Below are 27660 nucleotides of genomic sequence, written 5' to 3' on the forward strand. Positions count from 1 at the left end.
GTAACCTAAAATATAAGAGTATATAAATATATTATACATACGGATATAGGGACCTACCTAGTTAATTTGTTTATCAAAATGTCGGGTTCGTATTGCGGACAGCTGTCAATTTCAAATTCATTCACCAGTGACAAGCAATGCAAGCAAGATCAACAAGAACCACAAGTTGTGTTTTTTTGTAGTTCATTACAATTTTGTAATTTAATTCTGAGATAAATAATAATTCATACGTTATGTACGCATGAACATAGCTTTTCTCATTACTCGATATGCTAAATATATTTCATGATGTGGACTACAAAGACCTTTTTGACCAAAACAAAACGCGGTAATATTTTGAAAGTAAGGTTATGTTTGAGTTTGGATAAAAATACATATTTAATTGAATTTTAGTAGTAAGATATTATAAACTCTTGTTTTCCACATTGCAGATTGTTAGAGAACATTACCTCCGCGACGATTTACTTTGTGGCTCAGCTGCGTGTAATATTTGCCCTCATAAGGATGATGAGTTTGTATTGGAGTGCAAACCAGAGAGCATTTGCGCTTTGTTCGATTACCCGCACTACTTGATCCTCGACACCAATGTGGTTCTTCATCAAATTGACGTTCTTGAAGAAGATGCCCTGACTAACGTGATAATCTTACAAACCGTTCTAGAGGAAGTAAAACATCAAAATACTGCAATTTTCCAAAGACTTCTAGAAATAATTGGAAACAAAAAAAGGAAGTTTTATTCGTTTGTTAATGAGCATCATAAGTAAGTGGCCCAGTATTGTGTAATTTAAGAGTCATGTGTTTATCATCATCTTTCTCCCCATTTCCCATTATTTGTGGTTGATGCTATATGCCTTTTCTTTCCACAAGTCTCTGTTTCCTGTTTGTACAACAGGAAACAGAGACTTGTGGAAAGAAAAGGCATCACTCCTTTGCATCTCCCTCACACAGTCCATACATTTCTTGACCTTGCAAATTTTGTAACTAGGTATTTAAAATGCAATTTCACATTAAAGAGATACTTATGTGGAGAGGAAGCCTGGTGAAAAAGCAAACGACCGAAATGACAGAGCTATACGTAAAGCTGCCCAGTGGTATGCATCACACATATCGGCTAACAATGTCAGCGGGCAGTTCCCCAGGATTGTAATGCTGACTGATGATGAGAGTAACAGAAAGATAGCTCAAGAAGAGGGGACAGTATGTTGTTCTGGTGAGCATCAAAATTTATTCAAATCATTACCTGAAAATTTACAAAAGCCACAAGCTGATTTAAGGAATTCTTCTTAAGAGATGTAATATTTTATTAGGAGAAAAAGGCCCGCAACTTTATCTATGATTAATAAAATGTAGCCTATGTTTCCTATGGTAGTTATACTCTATTTCTGTGGTAAATATTTTAAAATTGGTTTATTGGTAATAAACAAAAATACAAATCTTTCCTCTTTTTAATATTAGTAAGGATTATAAAGCACTATTTTATTGTCTACCCATACTCAAGAGATTATTTATCTATTGTATCTCAATTAATTATGTGCGATCATGGTTGTTGCTTTTAGAGGTTTATAAATATAAAAGATAATTTCTTTCAGTAAAAGACTACATTGAAAATGTATCCGGATTTCCTGGCCTTGTCGACAAACTGTCAAAAAATGTGATACCAGAAAGCTGTTCCAAGGATGCCTTGTATCCAGCCCACCTGACACCGGCACTGATCCACGAAGGCATCAGGGGAGGCAAGTTATACCAGGGCACATTTCATGCCTCTCGGGACAACTTTCTTGAGGGCACTGTAAATGTCAATGGCTTCGAAAAACCTGTAAGTTGTTGTATTTTCGAAATTACTTTATATTGAACACAAAAATACAAATCGTATGGATGACTTTATAAAATATATTTTCTCTAAAAATTCACCAATTTACTAATTTGATTTTTTATGAAAAAAATCCTGTTTTGGAGATAAAAACCTATAGTTATGGAGTAAGCAAATTGAATCTTGGAAACAGTATCAAAAGTAATTAGTTAATGATAAAAATAAATGTAAATTTATATCCTAAATTCATACATTATAATGTTTCAGATTTTACTACAAGGTCATATTGGCATCAACCGTGCAGTGGATGGAGATGTGGTAGCCATTGAGGTGTTGCCAGAAGAAGAATGGAGAAGGCCCAGTGACATAGTCCTAGAGGACAAGGCTGAGGATCCTGGAGATCTTTTAGAAGAGGAGGCCGTTCTCCTGAATGCTATTAAGCCTGTGGATAACAAGGATGATGATATAACTCCTACTGGGAAGGTGGTCGGTATTATAAGGAGGAAGTGGCGGCAGTATTGTGGAATACTGATGCCCAGCAAGTTTCCAGGTTCGTATTCTTGAGTGGAGTATAGCTATGTCATTGTTTCATATAAATTCATAGTAAGTGGATAATAAAAATCTGTGACTTTTTTAAGATTTTCCTGTAAATTTAATAAGTTTTGCAGCATATTTTATATTATATTTCTTAAAGTTACAAACTATACTAGCTACTAGGTTGGAAACAACTTCGATAAAAGTTAAAATACTTTCATAATAAATACTATGTTAGTGACTTCAATAAATGAACCTGGATCCAGTGTTTAAGGAAATTAGTATTTGCTCAAGGAAAGATATTGACAACAAAAAAATGTTATTCAAGCAGATGACATTTTAAAATAAGAGGATATGTTTGAAAAAATTATTTTACTTTAGACAATGTTTAATACCTTTAAAAGTAAAGCCAGGTTCATATTTTGAATAATGTAAGTGTAGAATTGCACTGATTAGGATATATCTGAATGTGACCCGGGCTTGAGGTGGTGTTTGTATAACACGGCAGGGGCCACCCGCCACCTGTTCGCTCCGGCCGAGAAGCGAATCCCGCGCGTGCGGCTGGAGACGCGCCAGAGCGCGCTGCTGGCGCCGCAGCGGATCCTGGTCGCGCTGGACTCGTGGCCGCGGAACAGCCGCTACCCGCTCGGACACTTCGTGCGGGCCTTGGGCCCTATTGGTGAGGAACGCTAATGTCACCGTCGATATATTTACTTGTTTCCTACAGTGTAATATCCCTACCCGGGCAATCGTTGGAGGGAGAACCGCATACCAGGATATTTGACTAAATCGATAAGTTTTATTTTCTTGACAAATTTATGCAGCAGTTACTATACAGCTGTATAAATTTGGCAATGGTCAATTTTGATCGGGTACCTGGACTCTCGTCGTTCATATTGTGCAATTTAATTCACAATAATATTCAGCATGGACCTAAGTTTATACAACAAGTTTGTGAAAAAAAATCCTTTGAAAAAGCCTATTTATTTTTAATAGGTATAAGTTGCGCCTATAAATGATAATATTAGAGGTGTGATGAAGAGAGAAGAGAATCATTTACTGAGGAAAGCTTTTAGGAAGGTATATGGATATAGAGGACGAGGAAGGCCTAGGAAGAGATGGATGGATTATGTCAGGGGAGGTTGCTGGGGGTGGATCCAAATATGGCAGAAGATAGAGAATTGTGGAGGTTAACAGACATTTTGCGCCGACCCCAGATGATGGGACGAGGTAAGGTATTTAATACCTAGATTATCTGCCAGGAAAACCACGCCATACAAACCTTGCTTATCAGCTTGTCTAAATTTGCGAATCGACTTTTGACAGGCGACAAAGATGCAGAAAACGAGGTGATATTGCTGGAGCACGACGTCCCGCACGCTCGGTTCAGTGAGGCCGTGCTGGCGTGTCTGCCGCCCGACGACTGGACCATACCGCCTGAGGTTTGTCTGCTTGATTATCTATATCACTGCAACAATACTGTAAAAAAGATATTGTAAAAAATCGTCATCATATCATCCTAAAATAATAAAAGAAATATCAAAAATTAAAAAAAAAATCAGACTGAATTCATATCTCGACGATGACGACCATAATTTGCAAACAATTTGGTTTGAAAATTATTTTGTTTTCAAACTCAGTAGCGACTGCGACGCTGCGGATGGCGTGATTGTGATTTCAAAATCATAATTTCAATTCAACCTTATTTTTGTCTAGGAGATAAAGAAGCGCGTAGACCTGCGCTCATTAACTATATGTTCCGTGGATCCTCCCGGCTGTACGGATATAGACGACGCACTGCACGCGCGGCCGCTACCATCGGTCACGGCCGACGGACTCAAGAAGTTCGAAGTGGGCGTCCACATAGCCGACGTCACGTACTTCGTGCGCCCCGACACTGCGCTCGACAAGGAAGCCGCGGCTAGGGGTACTACCGTCTATTTAGTGGACAGAAGGATCGATATGGTGCCTGGTAAGTTGTTTTATCTCTTTGATAACGCTTTATTCCTTAGTACTACTAGTAGTTCAACTTGAGAATAACAGTCCCTGTATTTTGGTTCAAAAATCGAAATAAATAAAATACTTAGATATACCATACTGTACCAGACGCAAAGTATGTTTTTTTTACATAACTGCATCCTAATCCTAACTAATATTATAAATGAGAAAGTAAGTTTGTTTTTTGTTACCTCTTCACGTTCGATCTACTCAACTAATCTTCATGAAATTTGGCATAGATGTATTTATTACCTATTATTTATGGAGAAGGACATAGAAAAATAACTGTTCCCGTGGAAAATGTGTGTGTTCACGGCGCGAAAGTTCAAAAAACACTAATGTTTTTATGTCAATTTTTTTACGATATTTAAATTTTTTGGTGAGTGATCTCGGGCCGGAGGAAAACTCTATTTTCTCCTTCGATGTTGTACGAGGTCACTATGTGATACGTAAAGATGTTTTTTGAAGAATTAATAATTTTTTAATAGCTTGTCTAAGTGTGCAACTGTGCAAAGGCCTTTTGTCTTTAAAATAAATACTGTAACAAAAATAATTAATTTTAATTTAAATAATTTCAGAATTGCTGAGTTCGAACCTGTGTTCGCTGCGCGGCGGCGAGGAGCGGCTGGCGTTCTCGTGCGTGTGGGAGATGGACGAGAATGCTAACGTGCTGGCCACAAAGTTCCACAAAAGCGTCATAAAGGTCTCTACACTTCTATTATTAGTTTACTCGACAAACAGATACACAGACAACAATGTGGCACGAGTAGAATTCGAATCTGGGACCTTTCGGTTCACAGGTTCTGTCTACGCGCATGCGCTGTGACGACGAGCTCGCGCCTGCGCGATGTTTCTTTTCTTTAAAAAACAAATGAATTTGATGGTGCTTATCAGAATTGGCTCGAATTTAGAGATACGTTTAGTTCTTTAATACACACTAATAAAGATTTGGATGATATTAGTAAATTTCATTATTTGCGAGCTTCTTTAGTAGGAAGCGCCGCTATAATTATACGAAATATTGACTTCACAAGTGAGAATTATATAACCGCTTGGGAGTTATTGTGTGCGCGCTATGATAATTCTAGGCTATTGGTGAATAACCATGTACAAGCATTATTTAATATGGGGTCAATAACGAAAGAGTCGAGCAAGTCACTGCGTTATTTGATTGATGTTACTAATAAAAATATTAGGGCTCTCACTATTTTGAAGCAACCTACCCAGCACTGGGATACTCTTATAGTTCACATGATGGTTACGAAACTAGATTCCACCACTCTTAGGAAATGGGAGGAATACCTTGTCTGAACCGCCTACACTCGAAATATTTTGTACATTTGTACGAAACAGGGCAGACCTGCTAGAATCCTTGGAGGAAAATAATAAAATGCACAAAGGACAATGCCCTGACACGTCGAAAAACAAATCTTTCTTAAATGTATCCAGTGGTTCAGATAAAGTTAATACACGCAAAGAGAACTTATGTCCTATGTGTAAATCTGGTCATTTATTATATCATTGTGATAAGTTTAGGGAGTTGTCCATAGAAAACCGTATTTCGAAGGCAAGAGATTTGAAGGTTTGTTTAAATTGTTTACGCCCAGGCCATTCTCATGTAAAATGCAGACTTTCACACTGCCGTTATTGTAGGTACAAACATAGTACATTATTACATTTACACAAGCATGATGAAACTTCAACTTCATCTATGCCTATGCAAGAGACTGTCGCGTTGACAACGGACATTGCTCAGTCAGGTTCTGACAAATTGACAGACTCTATCGTTCTGTCGGCTAACACTACATATAATACTTCTCCGCATGTACTTTTATCAACAGCACTCGTGCGGGTGCGAAATAACAAGGGCGACGTACACACTGTTCGCCTCCTCTTAGATAACGGGAGTACAGCAAATTTTGTCACCAGCGAATTATGCGGTAAGCTGGGATTGTCGAGGCGAGGTGTACGCTCCACGGTATCAGGTATCTGTAATCAAACGTGTAAAACTACATACTCGTGTCAGCTTACTATTGAGTCCTTACATAGTGATTATAAAACCGATATAAATTGTCTTATTTTGCCCGAAATTACAAAAGCACTGCCGTCCAAACTTGTAAACATAGATAGCATTCTCATACCTTCAGGTGTACAGTTGGCTGACCCTTCATTTAATATTCCCGCCGCTGTAGACATACTGGTAGGTGCAGAGGTATTCTGGAACGTCATGTGCAACAATTCTATTGATTTGGGTAAAAATATGCCAAAGTTATACGAAACAAAATTAGGTTGGTTAGTTTCAGGTTATGTAGCACGTGCCAAAACTAAATCATACCAGTGTAATTTCATAAATCAAGATGAAAGTATAACTCAATTTTGGGAATTAGATTCGATTTCGCCTAAATATGCATTTACGACTGAAGAACGTGCCTGTGAAAATAAATTTAAGTTAGATACTTACCGTAATGAAGAAGGCCGTTTCGTTGTGACTATGCCCTTAAAAAAGGATCCTCACGAATTAGGAGATTCTTACGTGATGGCTAAGATCCGTTTCCTTTCTCTCGAAAGAAAGTTCAGTAGAGATCCTGGTTTTAAAAATAAATACTTGGAGTTCTTGCGTGAATACGAAGAACTCGGTCATATGACTGAAAATACATTGTCTTTACGTGATAGTAGTATTGTAAATTATTACCTACCGCATCACGGTGTAATTAGGGAATCAAGTACCACTACTAAACTACGTACGGTATTTGACGCTTCTGCAGTTACTACAACAGGGCTGTCTCTCAATGACATCCAAATGATAGGGCCTACTGTCCAAGACGACCTTGTGTCTATACTTATAAGGTTTCGTCAACATAAATATGTGATTTCGGGTGATATTGAGAAAATGTATAGGGCTATAGATGTTAACCCTTCTCAGCGCTCGTTACAACAAATAATATTTAGATCAGACACGTCCCAACCTCTTAAGACATATACTTTAAATACTGTTACATACGGAGTTGCTTCCTCCCCGTATTTAGCGACCAAGTGCCTTTCTTCTCTGTCTGAAACTGTTGATGATGTACTTGTAAAACTCTCTATAAAAAGGGATTTTTACGTTGACGATTATCTCAGTGGAGGGTTTACTGAAGAGGGCGTCGTAAAACAGACGAAGGCAGTAATTAATGTATTATCGTCAGCAAAATTTAATTTAAGAAAATTTAAATCAAATAGTCAAGAAATATTAAACCAATTGTTGTCAGAGGAAACAAGTTCAAATAATTTTTTAGATATATCTGAATATTCTAATACTCCATCAAAAACCTTAGGTTTAATTTGGAGCCCTAAGTGTGATACGTTGTCGTTTTCAATAAATATTGAAGATAAATATAAAATCACTAAAAGAAATATTCTTTCAGTAATAAGTCAAATTTTTGATCCCCTAGGGCTCGTGGGCCTAGCAGTGGTAGAAGCAAAAATAATATTGCAACAAATATGGTCATTAAAGTTAGGTTGGGATGATGAAGTACCAGAAAATATAAAAGGACAATGGACTTCATTCTCGAGACAGTTAACTTTTTTAAATAATATTAAAATTCCTAGATGGGTACTGCAAGATGATTTCTGTAAGGTAGAATTACACATTTTTTCTGACGCCTCTGAGCGTGCTTACGGGTCGTGTATTTACGCTCGTTCTATAACTAAAGATGGTGTTGTATATGTTAACTTGATTGTATCCAAAAATAAAGTAGCACCAATGAAACCAACAACGATGCCACGCCTTGAGCTTTGTGCAGCTCTCTTAGCATCAAGGTTATGCGCTAAAGTTAGGAATTCTATAACGTTAGAGGTTAGTTGCAGATACTGGTGTGATTCCACCATCGTATTAGGGTGGCTAAAAACCCCTGTACATCGTTTAAAACCTTTTGTTCGCAATCGCGTGAACGAAATTAATGAAAATAGTGTGAACTGCACCTGGAGCTACGTGCCTTCCCTCGATAATCCCGCGGATCTCGTTTCTCGCGGGGTGAAGGCTGATCTTGTCAGCAATTTGTCACTGTGGTGGTTTGGCCCCCAGTTTTTAACCTGTAATGAGGAGTTATGGCCAAAAATACCTAACTCAAGTGAGACACGAGATCTACCAGACGTAGTCTGTCATCTAAGTCAGGAGTCCAATTCTGATATAGAGAATACGAATATTGTGTCTTCACTTATACACAAACATTCAAATCTCACTCGTCTTATTCATACTCTCGCTTACATACAGCGGTTTATAAAAAATTGTAAAAATAAAAATAACAAATGCAAAGAGTGTTTAACTTCAGATGAAATACGTGAATCTTTATTTATTATTCTTAGGCAGGGTCAGGTTGAAATGTTTCCTGAAGAATATAAAATCTTAAAAAATAACGGCAAGTTACCATCTAAAAATAGACTATTGTCTTTGACCCCGTTTATTCATTCAGACAATTTAATTAGAGTAGGAGGAAGGCTTGACAAATCTCCTTACTCATATGACCAAAAGCATCCGATTCTTGTATGCTGTAAACATTATTTAACTAAATTAATCTTTCGTAGACAACATTTAAAGCTCTTACATGCAGGTCCGCAACTTTTACTTTCGGACATAAGGCAGTCATACTGGGCTCTAGGTGGTAGGAATCTGGCTAGGTTTATCGTTAAAAAATGCGTCACATGTTTTAGGCACAAAAGTCAAACTTTACAGCCCATCATGGGCCAATTACCTGTCTCTAGAACCAAATTAGAATTTCCTTTTCTTCACTGTGCAGTTGACTATGCCGAGCCAATTTTGATAGCCGATCGAAAAGGTCGTGGTTGCAAGTTAATTAAATCATACCTGTGTATTTTTGTATGCTTAGCAGTGAAGGCAGTTCACTTGGAGCTCGTCACGGACCTGACTAAAGATTCTTATTTAGCTGCTTTGCGCCGTTTTATTAGTCGTCGCGGCAAACCCAAAACGATAACCTCAGATAATGGGACCAATTTCGTAGGCGCATGCAATGAACTAGAAAGTTTTCTTTCTCAACGTAACCTTACTGAGGATTTAGCCGATGAAGGTATTACTTTCTTTTTTACACCTGCATATTCCCCTCATTTCAATGGGATGGCTGAAGCTGCTGTCCGATCGACGAAGCATCATTTACGTCGAATACTGAATTTAACTCATTTAACCTATGAAGAAATGTCAACTTGTCTCACTCAAGTCGAAGCGATATTAAACTCGCGGCCTTTAATCCCTCTTTCCTCAGAAACTAATGACTTTTCTGTCCTGACTCCTTCACATTTTTTGATTGGACGAACTCTGACTTCCGTGCCATATCCACAAATCGCCGACAACGTGAATATCACATTGCTGCAGCGTCATAAGCGAGTCGAAGCTATAAAACAACATTTTTTGAATAGATTTACCAATGAATATATCTGCACTCTTCAACAGAAGACAAAATGGAAACAAACTAAGAATGATATCGAGATGAACTCGCTTGTTTTGATCAAAGACAAGTCAACGCCGCCTCTGCTCTGGTCTCTCGGTCGTGTCATTCAAGTCTATCCTGGAGCGGATGGTATTAACCGTGTCGCCGAAGTAAAAACCATGAAAGGGACTATAAGAAGAGGCTGGAATAACCTATGTGCTCTTCCTCTAGATGATGACCTGATGTAACTTTGAAGCTTCATATGCTTATCAGGTCCTTGAGACCTTCATTCAGATGATCTTCAACCCGGGGAGTGCTGTCTACGCGCATGCGCTGTGACGACGAGCTCGCGCCTGCGCGATGTTTCTTTTCTTTAAAAAACAAATGCTGTCATGGACGATTCTTGGCTGTTGGATTTTAAAATGTATTGCTCGTGATTTACCAGCCCTTAAATAAATAATCTTTGTCAAATACCGAGTATAATTATTTATAAATATATACTCAGACAAGATCCTACAGGTTCAATTTCACCATTCGAGTTTATTACACCATTATGAACAACGATCGGGCCGCGTGAGTACTGAGGGGTCAAATGAAAGATTTTGATATTTGTTTACAATTTGTGTCCACAGTCAGCAGCGGCCATGACGTACGCCGAGGCGCAGCTGGCGATCGACGACAGCAGCCGTGAGGACGCGGTGGCGCGCGCGCTGCGCTCGCTGCGTGCGCTCGCGCGCGCGCTGCGGCGGCGGCGCGCGGCTCGCGGCGCGCTGCTGCTCGCCTCGCCGGAGATACGGTTCCAGGTCATTTTTAAAGTTCAAGATTCGTCATAGTATGATTTGACGACCTCGGTGGCGCAGTGGTAAAGTGCTTGCCTCTGAACTGAGAGGTCACCTCACCTAAAACAAACTCTCAGTAACGCGCTCAGTAATAAATAAAAAAGTATATATTCTCAGGTGGACTCGGAGACCCACGACCCCATAGAAGTGCAAGCGAAGAAGATAATGGACACGAACTCCATGGTGGAGGAGTTCATGTTGCTGGCCAACGTGAGTGTGGCCGAGAAGCTGTGCGCGGAGTTCCCGCAGTGCGCGCTGCTGCGGCGCCACCCCCCGCCCCCGCCCGCCAACTTCCACAACTTCCTCAAGGCTGCCAGGCAACAGGTACAGTAACTAGGCATAACTAACCTATTATGTTTTTTTTTCGTTTATATACATTATCTCTTTCTGCCAAGAGGTAACTATTTACATCTTGGCAAAAAGAGATAATGTATATAAATAAAAGTGATAATATACGCTATGGAAAGCGCTATAACTGGCCATAGCGGAGTGCAAAAAAAAATTACCGATATGACTTTTTGAAAAAACTAAGACCGGCTACACACGCTCCGATTAAAGGGACTATAGAAATGAATGCTGGTATTTAAAAGAAAGAGATGTAGGACTACCTTCCTATTCTATTAAATACATGCATTCCCTTCCTTAGACCCTAGATTGCCCGTGTGGCAGGTGTGCCTGCCTACGAGTGATGCGATACCTATTTAGAATTCGGCTCATCAAAAAAAAAAAAAATTTGCTTTTCAGAATGATATAAATTGCAATCCAATATAGAAATATTCAGTGAACATATGTTATTGACCGATTAGCTAGTTTAGCTATCCAATAATTTTTGCTCACCAAAATACGAATACTTTGCTGACCTGTACAATACTTACAGGGTTTCGAGCTAGACGTGTCGACCAACAAATCGTTCTCCAAATCTCTCGACTCAGCCGTCATCCCCGACCGGCCGTTCTTCAATACATTGCTTCGTATAATGGCCACCCGATGTATGCAACAAGCGGTCTATTTTTCCAGCGGAACAAAGAGCCAAGAGGAATATTACCATTATGGTCTCGCCTGCCCAATTTATACGCATTTTACGTCACCTATTAGAAGGTTAGTGTATAGATATATATTATCACACACGTCACTAGTACGACGTCGATAGTACAGTCACACACTCACTCTCAAATCCAACTAATATTATAAACGCAAAAGTAAGTTTGTTTGCGCTTTTCACGCTTTATCTACTCAACAAATATTCTTTAATTTTCTGTATGTAGTTTTAAGTATGGAGAAGGACATAGGGTACTTTTTTCACGGAATAATAACTGCCCGTGGGAAATTCGCGCGGGCAAAAGCTTTTATTAATATAATACACACATACACACGGGCGTGTCGTGGCATACAATACACACACGTGCACACAATATCCAGTTATGCTAGTAATGCCATAGAATAGCCTATTCCTTTCCACTTTGCGACGTCTATCCGCCATCCGCCTATTTTTTCTTTTAACAGGTTGATTTGTTATATACACCATGGAGCATTAGTCCATGGTGTATATAACATGGTGTATTTCTCTGAACAAAAAGTCAATAGGAATATTACAACCTCGCGTGCTCAATTTGTACGCATTTTACTACACCCATTGGTACCACCACCCACGTGGTAATTTGTGTAACTGTTCAGTTTGTATAGTTCGTTTTTCCGGTGTTCCGGTCCCTTTGTCCCTAGAATTTCAGTATTGACAACTCTATAAATTATATTAAATCTATAGACGTTGCATAAAATTAATAATATTGTCATACAGAACAAACTGACTTGGCTTCATGCTTCATCACACCTGCCTTTGTCTATATTTTCAACTTATCAACTAGATGGCGCTAATTCATATTAAAACGCGCTATGGTTTCTTTTGGCGAAATAATGATATTGTGTAGTATAAGTTAGTTAAGTAAATGGTAAGTCTACAATACTACTTCGTTAATAAAAAGCTTAGAAGTCGACTGGTAAAATTTTTGGAACCTCCTCTCTAGAGGAGGATATTATACTGCGTGGAATTGTGCGTGTAGTGTGATACAAAAACATATTGTGGATTATTATTACTTTATCTATGTTGTAAGTAACTTGCGACATAAATATTTTTTTACCTGATCTAAAGATGCGGATAGATAGAAATGTTTATTTTTAACTGTTACACAAGATTTACAGGAATGCACAAAAAAACAATATATATGAAATTTATAATATGTGTAAAATAAAAAAAACTAATTGCATGCAATATGTGTGTCACAGTAACACAAATTCGTCACAACTCAGCACGATTTTGTCCTAATAAAGCTAGGCAACCGCTGGTTTTCAGCTGTTACCAGGTGGTGGCGACGCGTATGAGCAATAAGATAATAAATAAATAAATATTAGGACAAATCACACAGATTGAACTAGCCCCAAAGTAAGTTCGAGACTTGTGTTATGGGACACTAACTCAACGATACAATATTTTATAACAAATACATATAGAAACAATACAAATATATATAGATAAACATCCAAGACCCGGGCCAATCAGAAAAATATTATTTTCCATCATGACCCGACCGGGGATTGAACCCGGGACCTCTCGGTTCAGGGGCACTCACTTTACCACTGCTCCACCCAGGTCGTCGGTTAATAGATACTGATGCCCAACAAGAGTTATGTATCTCTTGTTGTCTCTATATCTTTGCAGGAGAAAAACCAGCAGGAGAACTGGTTGACAATCGTCGTTCGTTTATTATGTTCTCTTTTTCCAACAGTTCTTGACTAACGAAATGTGTTTCGAACTTCAGCTGTCCGTCTATAGCCAAACCCAGATTTTTGGCTTCTTGAACCCTCTCAAGGGACTGATCGTTGATCATCACTGCAAAATCAGCACCCACTATTAGGTGCTCATTTTGCAGTGATGATTTTTGTGACACTGTGGTGTGGAGACCAATTCCCATCAGGTGGTAGTTCACTAGATCTACACAGCAACGTTTACAGATACGCGGACGTGATCGTGCACCGCCTGCTGGCGGCGAGCGCGGGCGCGGACGCGACGCACGCGGCGCTGCTGGACGGCAAGCGCTGCGACCTCACGTGCGACAGCCTCAACTACCGCCACCGACAGGCGCAGTATGCCGGACGAGCCTCTGTCGCTCTCAACACTCATGTATGTTGGTACTCGGCAAGCTGTAGTATGACTACAGACTATAGGGGTTTTATTCCCAGTAGTTGTTCCATGTACAGTTTATCTATAAAAAGAAAAAAAGGGCTGTGTCTTCTTGCCTGGCAACACTAGGAGTTTATCAATCAGTCTTAACCTTTGAGATTTGTTTTTCTTCTTAAACAGTTCTTCATAAACAGCTTGTCGCTAGTATATAAATCTTTTTAATTCAGATATGTGAACTCACTATGTGAACCACGCGAATCTTGATATCTAGGCGTGAGGCATAGAATGAGATCATTATATATCCTTCCGTGCTTCGATAGGCACGTAAAGCCGGTAGTCCCGCTTGTATTTGCAGTTGTTAAAACCCGCCCATCCGCAATGGGCCCGCCCATGGGTCATGGCCCATTTTCCTTATCATGAGGAAGGCCAGTACCCCAGCAGTGGGGACGTTCAATGGCTGTTGATAATGATGATGATATCCTTCTCTGGATGACGTACTAACGAGGCGACACACAGCCTTTATAGTGGATAGACAATAATGACATTCCCAAAAAGAATGTCGTGACAGGTCAGTCAGATAACAGCCGAATCTTCGAAATTAAAAAGGTTTATTTTTTAGATAATGCTCTTAGCTCATTAGGTCAAGTGCAATAAAATTTTAATATATATTCGTGTATTTTACAGATCTTATTCAAGAACCGCGTGGAGATAGAATCTGCGGTGGTGCTGGCGGTGAAACGGAACGCATTACAGGTTCTCATTCCCAAGTACGGGCTCGAAGGACCGCTGTTCTTGCCATCAGACATGTTCACTTATAACGAGGAGGTTAGTAGAATAAAAATTGTATGGGCTTTACTGCAAAGCTATTACCTATATGTTGGTTGAAGTATAATTTATAGAGTAGCTTTTTAGACTCAATATATTTGTTACAAATTTCTAGTAAAATGAAAAACGTAAAATTAAAATCTGTGATATCTTATATTAATCAGAGGGAGTACAAGAGCCATCAGAATTAATGGAAAAATCCTTCTAGAAAATAATTTTCTGGGACCATACAAAGACTAAAATAAAATGTAATTTGTTTATTTTTTTTACGACCTCGGTGGCGCAGTGGTAAAGTTCTTGCCACTGCACCCAGAGGTCCTGGGTTCAATCCCCGGTCAGGTCATGATGGAAAATGATCTTTTTCTGATTGGCCCGGGTCTTGGATGTTGTATTTGTTATAAAATATAGTATCGTTGAGTTAGTATCTTTGTCCTAATATATTTATTTATTTATATTTAATGTATTTATTTCTCTAAGAGATATTTTAGCACCATCATATACTTTTACAGGACAACCTGCAAAAATGCGGCGACGTCACCCTGAAAACTTTTGACGAGCTAACGGTTCGTCTTAGCCTCGACAGTTCCAACCTACAACACCGCAAACTTGTCTTCCAACTAGTCGAGCCACATATCCCAGGTTTTAGCTACGTTCCTGAAGAGAAAGATGATAAATCAGGGGAAAAGGAGGAACAAATGGAAGTAGATGATGGTCCGGAGAAGAAGAAGAGGAAAGAAAAGGAGGCGCATAGGAGTAAGAAAAAGTCCAAGAAGAAATAGTACAGTGTACTAATAAAGGTTTGATATCAATTATGACTTTTATTTTGACGCATATGTAACTTACAATATAAAGCTTTTATATTGTGTATGGAGATGCCTATACCCAAATTTAATTATATATTATCAGTCTAGAAAAAAACCGTCTAAACAGTTGTATAGAAGGATTTTTATTATATATTTTTTTTATTGATTGCCTAGTGAGGCTGAGGCTCAAGTTGTCCTTTAATGGGACAACTGAGACTATTTTGTTCCAGTAATTCCATGGGATAAGTGGTACTAATACATGAGACCAAAAAGTCCCACACCATCTCAGAATAGTTCAAAAAGTTAGTTAGACCATCGTTTCGTTATTATTCGTAGAAAAGTTAAGTGTTGGTCCATGGAAAATTACATTTCTTATACGTGAAATAGCATCTGTTCATTCGGATAATTAACTATAAAAAAACATATGAAAAAATATTTTAAATATTGAATAACACTAAATAATAGGCACATTCTTTCATCACACGTCACACTAATATTCTTAAGAATTATATTCGATCTTTTATTCTAAGACATATTGCTAAGAATGATTAATATTTTTTCCTAGGGATTTATAAAAAGAATAACGAAACAAGATTAAATATTGTGTCAACATTGATTGTTAACACAGTATTTTAAGCCTGTAACCGCACATTACATTAATTACTAAATCTCATCTTTGGTTAAATAACATCAAATAAAATCTTACGAGCTTACATCTCCATGAAGTATTCCTTATTAACTACTTTTTCATAACAAAACTAATGTCGATTGTAGTTTCAAAAAGCTACCTAAAATTTCTAGACGCATAATTGACGGGAATTCCTACGCTCTCTGGCGTGGATATAATAGCATTCGCATTATTGACGCGAATTCCTACGCGCTCTGGCGTGGATATAATAGCATTGGCAGAACGCTGAGCACCCAATGGTCGGAATAGACACCGATAGTCCAGGGCTAGATGACATTTTCGGTAACTATTTCAAGGACCACACACTATTAAATATATCTGTAAAACACTTAATGTTGATAATGGCAATGCTGGCAAAAATATGACCAAAGTTACCAAAATTAAATTATCATCTCGCCATCTCGATCCCCTTTGAGTTCGTTCCGCATAAATGTTCTATACTTGTGATCATTTAAATCTAAAACCATTAACCTATATCAATTAGCTCTAGTGATGAGTGACGCGCCTTCTGAATGGCGGTGGACTAGACATGGTGGGGGGAGGGGGGCGGAGAGAGTGGGAGGATTGAGTATCTTCTTCTCTTTCTTGCGTTTCTTCTCTTGGCGGCTGTTCTTGGGGCGTAATTATCTGTAACAAGTGAGACACGGAGGTCAATGACAGATGTGGCTGGCTATTTATTGCTTTACTTAATACAACTTGTCTGTTATTTAGACTCCAAAAGAAGAAAGGTGTACATTTATATCCTAATTGACTAAATTTATACGTTCGTTCATTTTTCTTATTCTTATGAAAAAGACGATGAGGGTCGTGAGGAAACACACACATCATGGGATCATGTTTTCTCCATTTCCCACACTAGCTGATAAATCATCGAGTAGAGTGCGGAATTCCTTACGATGTATCTACTCTTATTTCCGAATCCAAAACAACCATAAAAACAAATTACACAATCATACAGTTTCTGAAAGATAGACCAAACGGTGTCGAGTATTATTACAATAAAATACTTAATTCTTCATTGCCGATGTTACCTGCGGGATATTGATATTAGGGTTGGCCTGCGCGGCGATCCTCGCGATCTCCTGGTCGACCTTGGCTATGAGCTGCTCAATGGCGAGCGGCCATCTTGTGGCCGGCACGGTGTGCGCGGGCGACAGCCGCGCGTCCGTCATCACGGCCAATCGCACCGTGTCTGCGTACTGGATTACTGTTAGCGACATACCTGCGAAACATGTTCAAAGTCAATAATCTTACGCCTTGTCTTTTAAGGCATAAGGTTTTATGGCGAACCTAGAGCAGAACAGACGATTAAAGCGCTTTCTCATTTCGGAGACCAAGATCCATTTCGGAGTCACTGAGTCACCATAGGAGTAAGTATGCCGCCTTCACACTATAAGCAGTTTACCAAATTTTAGCGGTTTTGGACGTACATTACTGGTTTTTGCTTACTGTAAAAAAGCTCATACATCTCACACCAACTACATCTGATGTTTAGGGCAGACCGAAACTAGACAGGACCTAAAAAATTGTTGGTTCTTCTATGGAGGCATGAGTGGGGACTTGAGGCCTACAATGTACTTTGATACTAAAGAACTTTAATTAATGTCCAGAAAAGGATTAAGTATTTGCGAAAGTATGAAAGAAAACCAAGTAGGTACTCACTAATATTTGCTTGCGGCGGGCGCCAGTATACCACGCAGTCCACGGCCTGTCCCCATAGCGTCTTTCTCTCCCTTGAACCCAACGGCGCATCTATCTCGGCATACGATACTGCAAAACTGAAAATGCAAAGCACTCATTAATAAACTAGCAGTTTGTCCCGGCTTCGGTCGGGGAAAAATATAATAAATTATACACCTAAACCTTTCTCAGGAATCACACTATCTATTGGCAAACACCGCATGAAAATCCGTAGGTATAGTAGTTTATCGGGAACAGACAAGACGGACAGATGGACAGACAAGATGGACTTTTTATAATAAGTAAGCAGGTATAATCTTTTTTCTGAATTAAATTCTTACCGCCTCGAGAGCATGTTGAGCGTTAATTTAGCGAAAGGCGAAGGCACGGCGCGGGTCAGGGCCCCGCAGCGCGCCTGCGCGGCCCACGCGCCCGCCAGCGCGCGCTGGCGGCCGCACGCGCGCTCCACCACCGCCGCGATGCGTCGCGGCGTCGCGCCCACCGGCAGCGACAGGCAGATCATACCTGGGAAATGTCAGCCTAAGAAATCATTCTGATATTTCATATTCACATTTTTTTCCATGATATAGTCTAAGTCCTAAGTTGAATAATATTTCTCGAAGCTACACGTATCAATATAACATAGATATGTCTGTAGTGGACTGTGTAGAGTGACTTGCCGAATTATCGAAAGTTTGACTATCGATAGTTGCAGTCGAAAAAGGCTATACTAGCTATTTTTGAGCAATATTATTAAGTACTATTAATAACAAAAACAATACTCGTAGCTGTCTTTGGCTGCACCGCTGCCGCAATCGAATAACGGCTATGACAGCCGATGACCTAATACCACAATTTTATCATTCCATCCATATAATATCAAAGTTCTATGACGTTGTCTGTATGAAGACCAGATTGTATCTGGAACTCAATGCATCCAAGCATGGACAAAATTTTTGATTTTCACGTCAGTGTCGCGTAGACTAATAAAAATGTTGTATTAGTAAATCTTAGCTCGTAATAAATAAAAAATACCTCCGGTCTGGGACTTTTTAATTCTCTTCCCGTGGCCCTCGGCGAAAGTGAACAAGAAATCTTCGGACGCTGCTCTGGCCGTGGTCAGTACAGTTTCCGGTGGTTCAGCGTGAGCTTGTTCGAAAAAGGCGCGAATCCCATCCGTGGCCGCGAATAGAGCCACATCTGTAGATGACACGCCCAGGGCACGTGCCGCACGCTCGATGCCCGCGCGCGGCACGGGACGCGACCATGCTGCCACCTGGAATGTCGTGCGAAACTTTTTAATCTTATTGATCTCTCTTATATTTTCGAGGTATATATACAAACTAGCTATTATGTTAGAAAGAAAAACTATAAAATATCAATCGTCTATACGTCCGTAAATAGACTTTTATATAGACATTTGTTTATTTAAGTTATATAAGTATTTTCAAAACAATTTTGTGTCTTTACTACTTAAGTCACAGAAACTTGAATAATTTAAACCACCACAGTTACCCACCTTTCGCCCGCAAAGCGATACAGTTTGCAGCAAATGTCTCTGTCCGTCGTCTGCACCAATCGTGTCTTCCCACAACTTGGCAGGTGCTCTGTACGTCTCCACCACTCCCCTCCATGCCTCCACAGTGGCTCTCGCACACAACTGCCCGAGTTCTCCATACTTCCACGCCAATGTATGGGCCTGCCGCGTCTGCCCCGTACATCGGATCTCATTGAGAGCTACTAATTCGTCTTTCAATCTTACTGGAAGTCTCAAAAACTCTTTTGTGGTAGTTACAGCGCTACTGAACAGTCTTTGAGGCCACTTTCTAGGATCAACTGTTACTAGAGGCGATATTAAGACCTGGAAATTAAAGAATGTTAGGTCAATAAAAGTAGAAGGAAAAGGAAACAACCATATAGACTTCTTCATTACTTCAAATATTTAAACTTATTTTTTATTTACTATACAGAAAAAAATTACCTTGGGTATCGTCAAATTTCTTCTTTTGCATTCCCTCTGAATAGCAGCTAGAAGGGTAGTGGCAGTGATCGGTGGAACTGTCCTCTCTCTTCCAATAGATCTTCTTTTATTAAGTTCTCTTAACGCACTGACGCTTGAAATAAGGACCAATCCAGCGACATGAAATACTCCAGGTAAAGTTTTAAGCGCTCGGGGGCTTTCCACGGGATCATATTCTGACACAAATTCATTCCATGTATTTGAAAGATTCTCATTAAGTTTTTCCCATAATTCGGGAATAGCGGATGGATTAGGGAAGAGTTTTGTCAATGGGCTCGCTTGCGAGTACTCCGTCTGTATGCGTTGATTCGCTGACTGCTCTAGAAGCAATAGGTCGCCAATGTTGAGGGATCTTCGCCCGGTAAGAAGTAAGTGGTGAACTCTTATCAGTATGTAGTATTTGGGCTCCGGAGACATGCACGGTATGATTATGTACTGCCAAGGCGATTGCTCACTCGGAAAGTATTTCGATACTGTCTCGCTTACGAAATCCTGAAATGTTAGTACAAAACAAATAAATGTATCCTATTCTTTTGAATAATTCGCCGACCAGTTATCTCTTGGTACCCAGTTTCTTATCTGACCTCAAAAATAATTAACGAGAGATTTCTATGAAAAGAAATATATAATTAACAGTTTCTGATAAATAAATCAGCTTTTATTTTAATTTTGCCAATCTCGATGTTTAGCTATAAACAAATATTGCAATTTAAATTTCACCTGCTTCCAATCGGAAGCAGGTGAAACAGCAAGCAACAATCGTTCTACAGAGTTGCATATTCCATTCGCTTCAGTTTCAATGAATGCAACAATGGATAAGCTCGACCTGATGGTACACAGAAGAAAAGCTCCTAACGTGGGCCGTCGGGAGTTCTTGAATGCTGATAAGTAACGTATTGTGACATTTAATTTTCAATCTTTTAATCTCTCGTTAATTATTTTTGAGGTCAGATAAAGGAAACTGGGTACCAAGAGATAACAGGCCGGCACCATCTGGTCATGCTTACCATAACATTGTATTCATGGAAACACCATCACACTTCAGTGGTTTACTGCATGGACATTATTATGTCACGCGTTGAATGCAACAACATCTCTCTGACGACATTAAAAGCTTGTGGCGAAAATTACATCTTTGTAAAAAGTCTTGATTAATCTGAATCACAACAAACATTTAATATCAACTTACCTGTATATTATTATCCGTGACCGGCCTGCCCCTATACACTCCGCTGGCCACAATGAAGTGGTTATCTGGCCTGAACACGACATACTCGTCCCAGGCGTAGTTGCCCCAGCAGGAGACCAGCTGGTGCCGCAGCCGGGGGAACATCAGCTCGCCGTCCGCGTCGCGACGGTCCATCAGGTGCTCGGTCACGTGGCGACGGATTTCTTCCACGTTGGGCACTTCTGGAATTTTGTTAATTTTTTATTTTCAGGTTTCCGTGCCTAAAGGCTATTACTAAATCCGTCTGTCTATCTATCATGAATGTGACTGTTTCTCCTCTACATAGATTAAATTGAAATATTTTTTAGAGATGGTAATGACAAATAAGGTCGATAAAGAGGGCCTGTGAAGGTCAATACGGAAAATATTTAGATTTTTGAGTTTTTATAACAATCGCAGTCGAATTTGTGCGGTTTCGATTTGTCATTTGTTTTCGTAATTTTGATATCGGGTTCAAACTTAACGGTTAATTTTCGGCGGAAAATCTTTGTCATGGCATTCGTCATTTTAACTATATATTTACAAATGCACTCCTGCACTCATGGGAATCATCTTGACACTTTCCAATTAGAAAATAGACGTTCTTGATGCGTCATCTTTCGATGATTATAAGCAAATAATATAATACTTTTAACCTTTGACACATAGGAGTACGTTGATAATCCCCTGATTGCGATGAGTGTCGAGTAGTGACCTCACTGTGTCTGTACGTATAAACTCCAATCCAGGGTAGCGGCTTGATAGCAGTTTCAGCCATAAGTGTTTGCTAACTCGAACAACTGCAAATATATAATAAACAGGGAATTGGGGAAATGGGAACAATCAAGATTCTACGCGGAATACAATTATTAGCCTTTGTATTGGCATAATGTAGGCAAAAAATTAAGATTATAATATACCATTGTTTTAAGAAAATTATTATGATTATTTTCATAAATTATCCTTATACATGCGCATTTCATTTCTGGGTTTACAGTGATGGTGTAGCGGCTACGACGTTTCAATTGCAAAAACCTACAGTATAAGCTACGCCATAGTCGATCTCGTAGCTGATGGGCTACGACACAATTACAAGCTACGGTGTAGTAGTATGGCAATGTTTGCTACGAGTGTATCCTGCTACGATTGGCTACAAAACTCTACGCAGCTATGGCGTAGTAAAATAGCCCTTATATTTTATGTTATCATACGACAATCCCATTCCTAAGTCCTGCATACTTTCGCAATGAGTTGTGTTATCAAAATGGGTTCCACTAGGAGAAAGCCCAGTGACTCAGCATAAAGGAAATAAAGCCGGCCTAGAGTAGTATCATTTCATATCCTTCTGTGGATGTTGTACGAGGCGACTAATGGAAGAGTCTTAACAGCTATGAGGCAAAAAAAGCATTACCAATGCTGTTGTATGTAGCCAGTCGTAAAACCACAGCTGAATCTTCATAATTTGCGGTCGTCCAAATCAAAAGGGACCTTATGGCGCCTGGGACTTATGCCTTATTGCCGTTGTTTTGTATTGGAACAACGGCAATAATGAGCTAAGTGCTAGCCGCCATAAGTTCCCTTTTGATTTGGACGACCACATTTTATGGGGTTTTTAGCGCACCGAACATGCTCAGAAGAGAGAAAGAGTAAATATATCTCACCGATATAAGATAAAGCCAAGGCCGGCAGCGCAGACAGCACGATCCAGAAAGCACAGTATGTGTAGAGTTCCTCTGCCAAGCGCGATCGCGCCTTTCTCGGAGGAGCCCTCATGCTCACTTATCACTTTGTCTGGTCACGCATTTATGGCGTCAAAAATGATGAAATCTTCTGAAAATGATAAGTTTCATTAATTTATATGACAGAACATTTGAAATAATAAAATAAGTATGGCAAATTTCAAAAAGTATTTAATTCGTTGCAAGTTAAAAAAAAAAGAGATATGACTTATTTGTTTGTCACGAAATTGTAATAAACATCGTGCGGGACTGTTGAAACTAAACAAAAGCTTGTAAAATTATACCCCATCTTAACCTTTTTTAGTGAATCGGCAAAGATAGAAGAATAACAAACCTATTAATATTATGAATGCGAAAGTTTCTGATGATGTTGACGTATTATTTGTTACTCTTTCACACAAAATATACGGACAGATGGTTATGAAATTTGGTATACGGGCAGAATATGACCTAGAATAAGATATAGGGTAATTTTTATCCCGAAATTCTCACGGGAGCGAAGACCCGGGGCGCAGCTTGTAAATCATATCTAGTAGTTTTTGTTTTAGACAGACAAAAATTAAAAAAAGTTTAATATCATCTATGTATAGATATAGCCCATTTACGGTTTTATTATATGTATAGATTGTTTACGGGAAAATAGAGATGATATGTGTAAAGCGAGGGAAATTACACTCTGTATTCATGACGTCATTGGATCCTTTTGTATTAGAATTTATCTTGTTTATTGATCTCTCGCCATGACCCCGTCATTCCAAACGCTAATAGGTACCTACTTGTTGATTGTAGTTATGAACAATAAGGCAATGCAATTTTCCGGTTTACTTAATCATTGTGAAATCGAAGAATTGATGGAAATTTTTCACTCAAATTTTTAATAATTTAAATAAAAGTACAATTTTATCTCTTACTAACATCTAACAAGCCTTTTTAAAGCTCAGTAATCGGTCAAATATTACAGTTTAATCCGATAGCATATTTAGCGCGCGAAGAAATCTTTTACATTTGGTTTGGTCTAAACATAAAGAACAATATCTAAATATTGCTCTTTATGTTTAGACTATTTTTGTAGTTTCGTAGGTAAGTTTTTCATTCTTTCACTGAACCAACGGGAACAAAAAATCAGTAGTAGTAGTATGTATCATATTTAAATTATTAATGTATACTAGTTCGTGACTCGAAAAATGCCTCGCGGTAATCGTGGAAATGTCAGTAATGCATCGGCCACGTTGTTGTTATTAGCGAGTGTGCCATATGAAGCCTTCCGCGTCGTGAACTCTATTTTCTTCTTCTTTCCTTATAAACACTGGTTTATAAAATGACAAAAAAAGTTAGGCCGAAATTTTAATTATCCTAATATTATAAATGCAAATAAAGTTTGTTCATTTGCTACCTCTTCACGCTTTAACCACTCAACCAACCTTCTTGAAATTTTTCATATATGTATATTGAAGTACGGAGAAGGCTTGAAGTACCTTTCATCACGGAAAAATAACTGCTCCCGTGGGAAATACACGCGGAAGCCGTGGTTAAAAACTAATTTGAAAAGTGTGTGAGAAAACGAAGTGGAAATTTTAATTTTATGATAGATAAATCTTTATTTGTAGCAGCAACAAGACATACAAATAAAAAACAATATAGACAATGAAATAAATAGGTTGCAGCAACACAAATAGGACACAACTTAGCTGTACTACCTAATACCCGAAGAGCAATACACTGATTTTCAGTTGTGACTAAGGCAGGTGCATGCACAGGTCTTGCATTAGCAAGATATAAAAACGATGTTATGTTAGAATGAAAATATAACCAATATCAAATTAAGTAGAAATTGGGAAGAAAACCTAAATAATTTTCTATTTCTATTCAAAACAAGTAAATTCGAATGTTAGTCGGGGGAAAAAGGTTTTATTCGGCTTCACATACAATTTGGCTGTTAACATCGTCACTGGAAACCTTGATCAGTGGGTCAGCCAGTTAAGCATACAATAAAATCACTGTAACAATGATTTGATTAAATGTTGTTTATTTGTCTGTCGAACTGTGATAAGGACTGACACGTTTAAATCTCAAACTATTATGTTTTGCTTAGATACACGTGGTAGGTATATGATGGGTAGGTATCTAAGTACATTTAATATTTTAATAGTTTTATTTACCACGTTTTATATATAGGTAGGTATCTTATGTTTGGTATGGTTTCATGTTTGATCCAGAATGAAAGAGATATATTTCGTTGTAAATTCGGTGGCACAATAGCTAGGTAGGTACTACATCCAGCAGGCCTCCCATCAACTTTTACGGAACGATTCCTATGAAACTCAGTTCAAATTCGGAACCTAAAATGAATCGCATTCATACTTACTAAAAATAAGTCGATGCAGATCAGTTTAGGTCCTTAACTGGATCAATTAAGAGATGATGCTACCATCATCTTTTAATTGATCCAGTAAGTAAATTCTACCGTTGAACCCCTTAATCTTAAAACACAAACTCAATTACCTATTTCATGTGTTAACAAAGGTTGTAAATGGCTCTTATCTCATTTCATCACCTTTTATAGCGTACGTAGGTAGGTATGTCGCACAGCAGGTAATATTCCAATCGGTCAAGTGCAAAATAGAATTAGATGTTTGTTATTGAGATATAAATATTTAGAAAAGTATCATTCAAACCATTTTATTGTCTATTTTCAATATAACCAGCTGTATTTCGGATTTATAATTATTAATATGGATCTATGCATATATGCGTTTGGACATTTACCAACGAATTACGTAGGTCATAGTAATGTAGATTGCCGTCATCTGTTCATTTTAAAATGAGATAACTTTTCATTCGAAATGGCCACCTACGCTGTCTCTCCGACCAGATTCACTTTCACCCGCAGTGAAAGGTTTCCATAACACTGTCTGGCGCGCTTCGATGTACCTACTGCGAATTATTCATTATTATCATTTATATACTCTGTGGCCCGCAGTGCGTGCGAAATCCAATTTGAGGATTCTGAAATGGCCTAAACATACATATAGTTCCTTAACCCATAAAATTAAGATGAAAAAAAAACATCATCTAACTTTATGCTCCAAATTTCTGTCTATTGTTTGTTTATTTGAATACCTATTCTAGATGGGATTCTATGTTAAAATATCCTGCCGCATGAAATTCACAGCAAGATTTTTTCAAATCGAATATGATGCACTGTAGACGATTAATTACAAATCTAGGCAAGGCAGGTATAGGTAAATGATTATAGTAAAGGTACTTATGGTACACAGAACTTTTACCCTCTTATTATTTTACCTTCTTAAAAGTTAAAACTTATTTTAGTTACAAATGTTTTGTCCCTATATCACTGTCAATAACCTTATGTCTAGAGTAAATCTTATATTCTCAGATACTCAGATTCTAAGAAATTACTAATCTACTCACAAAATTTGACATTGACAGAACGAGACAAAACATAACAGTGTTCATGTATGAAACGCTAATATTTTTCACTTTCGTTCTATTGAATTAATAAATCTAATTACAATAGAAGATTACATAGACCCTGTCGATCTAATAAGATCATTATCATCACTCACCACGCGAGCCAAGTGCGAGAGTGGACTGAGACTGTTTGAGTCTAAACTAAATAGGTATTGTTACACTTCAATTAATTTTATCTTAAGAATAACTCAGCCGTATAATGTCTGTGATTAAATATAAGGCACTTATTTTGCCTTATGTAATTACAGTGGAAAGATTATATTATTCTTTGCAAGTATTGTGAAGCACAATCAGACTGCATACATTCTATTAGCTAATTAGGTTTATTGTTTTTGTTGGTCTAGTCTTGAATTTATTTTAATTTGAATAAACATCGAAGGATCGTACGTATCTTGTTGTTTATTTGTATTTACATCATACACAACAAGAGTTTATATTTATTATTCTCACTAATCAGTATTTCTTCCAATATACCTACTCGTAGAAATGTTCATAATAAAATCCAATTTGTAAAAAATTACTAAGTACATACTATATTTAACGTAAGTTTATATTTGTAAATTCATATATTAAATTGCAAACTGTCAGCAATTAGAATACAGTTCAGAGTTGAAAACAAATATTTATTCTTTGACTTTGAAAAATATTTTTGCAGTTTCGATTGATATATATTGTTTGGTCCCTGAAAGCTTAAATTTAGGTCGGTTTTCAACTCTTATTTTAAAAATTTTATCGTGTGTACCTAAATTGCAAATAAATGTGTGTTTTACGCAGCCGTTTCTTGACTCTCGTATCTGAGTGACCCGCTGCAGCGATAGTGTTATCAATCATAGTCTTTGCTTAGGCATTATTCATTATTTTTGCTTTGAGATGAACGATTGTTAACAATATAAACAACTAACAAAAACAAAAATCTCGTTATCTTGAAATTTTCCCTTTTCCCCGTAATCAACATAAACTATAATGTTGGCTAGGTAAGAATTACACAAAAATCTATTTTAAAATGTTTATCTGGTTTTGAATTAAAAAAAATGATTTATTTATACTTATACGAAAACATAAACATCTGTACATTACCGGCGATATTGGCTCACATTGTCGACTAGCAAATGCATTTCCAACTTATCCATTAAAATCTTAAACATGTCTCACATATTCATCTCTTTTTAAATTAAAAAATATACTTATTTTAATTAAGCTTCACACGTGTACGGCGATTATAAAATACTTCACAGACCAATCAAAACAAAATAAAAATGCCTATTACCCACCTCGTATTAGAAAAGGGACAGCAACTAGCACAGTTTCACGTCAGTCGAGTTCGGAACTAACTTTCAAACTCGCCTCAGCTGTGCCGGCGCAAGTGACCGGTTCCGTTCCGTTCCCGCGCTTATCGCGGCTTGACCAAGGTTCAACAGTAACAAAATATT

General features: G+C 38.2%; 2 protein-coding genes across 4 annotated transcripts; one reads left to right on the forward strand and one right to left on the reverse strand.

Annotated features, from left to right (window-relative positions):
* Positions 1 to 138: 138 nt before the first annotated feature.
* Dis3 lies at positions 139 to 15410 on the forward strand. Its single transcript, XM_053747841.1, has 15 exons — positions 139 to 342; positions 432 to 760; positions 1014 to 1210; positions 1590 to 1816; positions 2078 to 2360; positions 2853 to 3023; positions 3671 to 3786; positions 4061 to 4316; positions 4921 to 5045; positions 10395 to 10565; positions 10719 to 10925; positions 11479 to 11699; positions 13608 to 13776; positions 14461 to 14601; positions 15111 to 15410. The coding sequence occupies exons 1-15, from the start codon at positions 286 to 288 to the stop codon at positions 15378 to 15380; spliced, it is 2940 nt and encodes a 979-aa protein (XP_053603816.1). The 5' UTR covers positions 139 to 285; the 3' UTR covers positions 15381 to 15410.
* On the reverse strand, positions 15374 to 27637 carry LOC128671395 (uncharacterized protein). Of its 3 annotated transcripts, none has more exons than XM_053747842.1 (11): positions 27502 to 27637; positions 22661 to 22829; positions 21656 to 21799; positions 20982 to 21202; positions 19754 to 20284; positions 19292 to 19633; positions 18808 to 19048; positions 18114 to 18297; positions 17755 to 17870; positions 17124 to 17314; positions 15374 to 16719 (listed from the first exon to the last, which is right to left on the reverse strand). In XM_053747842.1, exons 2-11 carry the CDS (start codon positions 22770 to 22772, stop codon positions 16579 to 16581), a joined length of 2223 nt encoding a protein of 740 aa, XP_053603817.1. In that variant the 5' UTR covers positions 22773 to 22829; positions 27502 to 27637; the 3' UTR covers positions 15374 to 16578. The 3 variants fall into 3 exon arrangements, with proteins under 3 accessions (XP_053603817.1, XP_053603818.1, XP_053603819.1); XM_053747843.1 differs by having other exon boundaries at positions 22661 to 22826; positions 27502 to 27600; XM_053747844.1 differs by lacking the exon at positions 27502 to 27637 and adding an exon at positions 27308 to 27455.
* Positions 27638 to 27660: the final 23 nt, after the last annotated feature.

The sequence above is a fragment of the Plodia interpunctella genome, chromosome 7, assembly GCF_027563975.2.
Source record: "Plodia interpunctella isolate USDA-ARS_2022_Savannah chromosome 7, ilPloInte3.2, whole genome shotgun sequence".
In the NCBI taxonomy this organism is placed as follows: Eukaryota; Metazoa; Arthropoda; class Insecta; order Lepidoptera; family Pyralidae; genus Plodia; species Plodia interpunctella.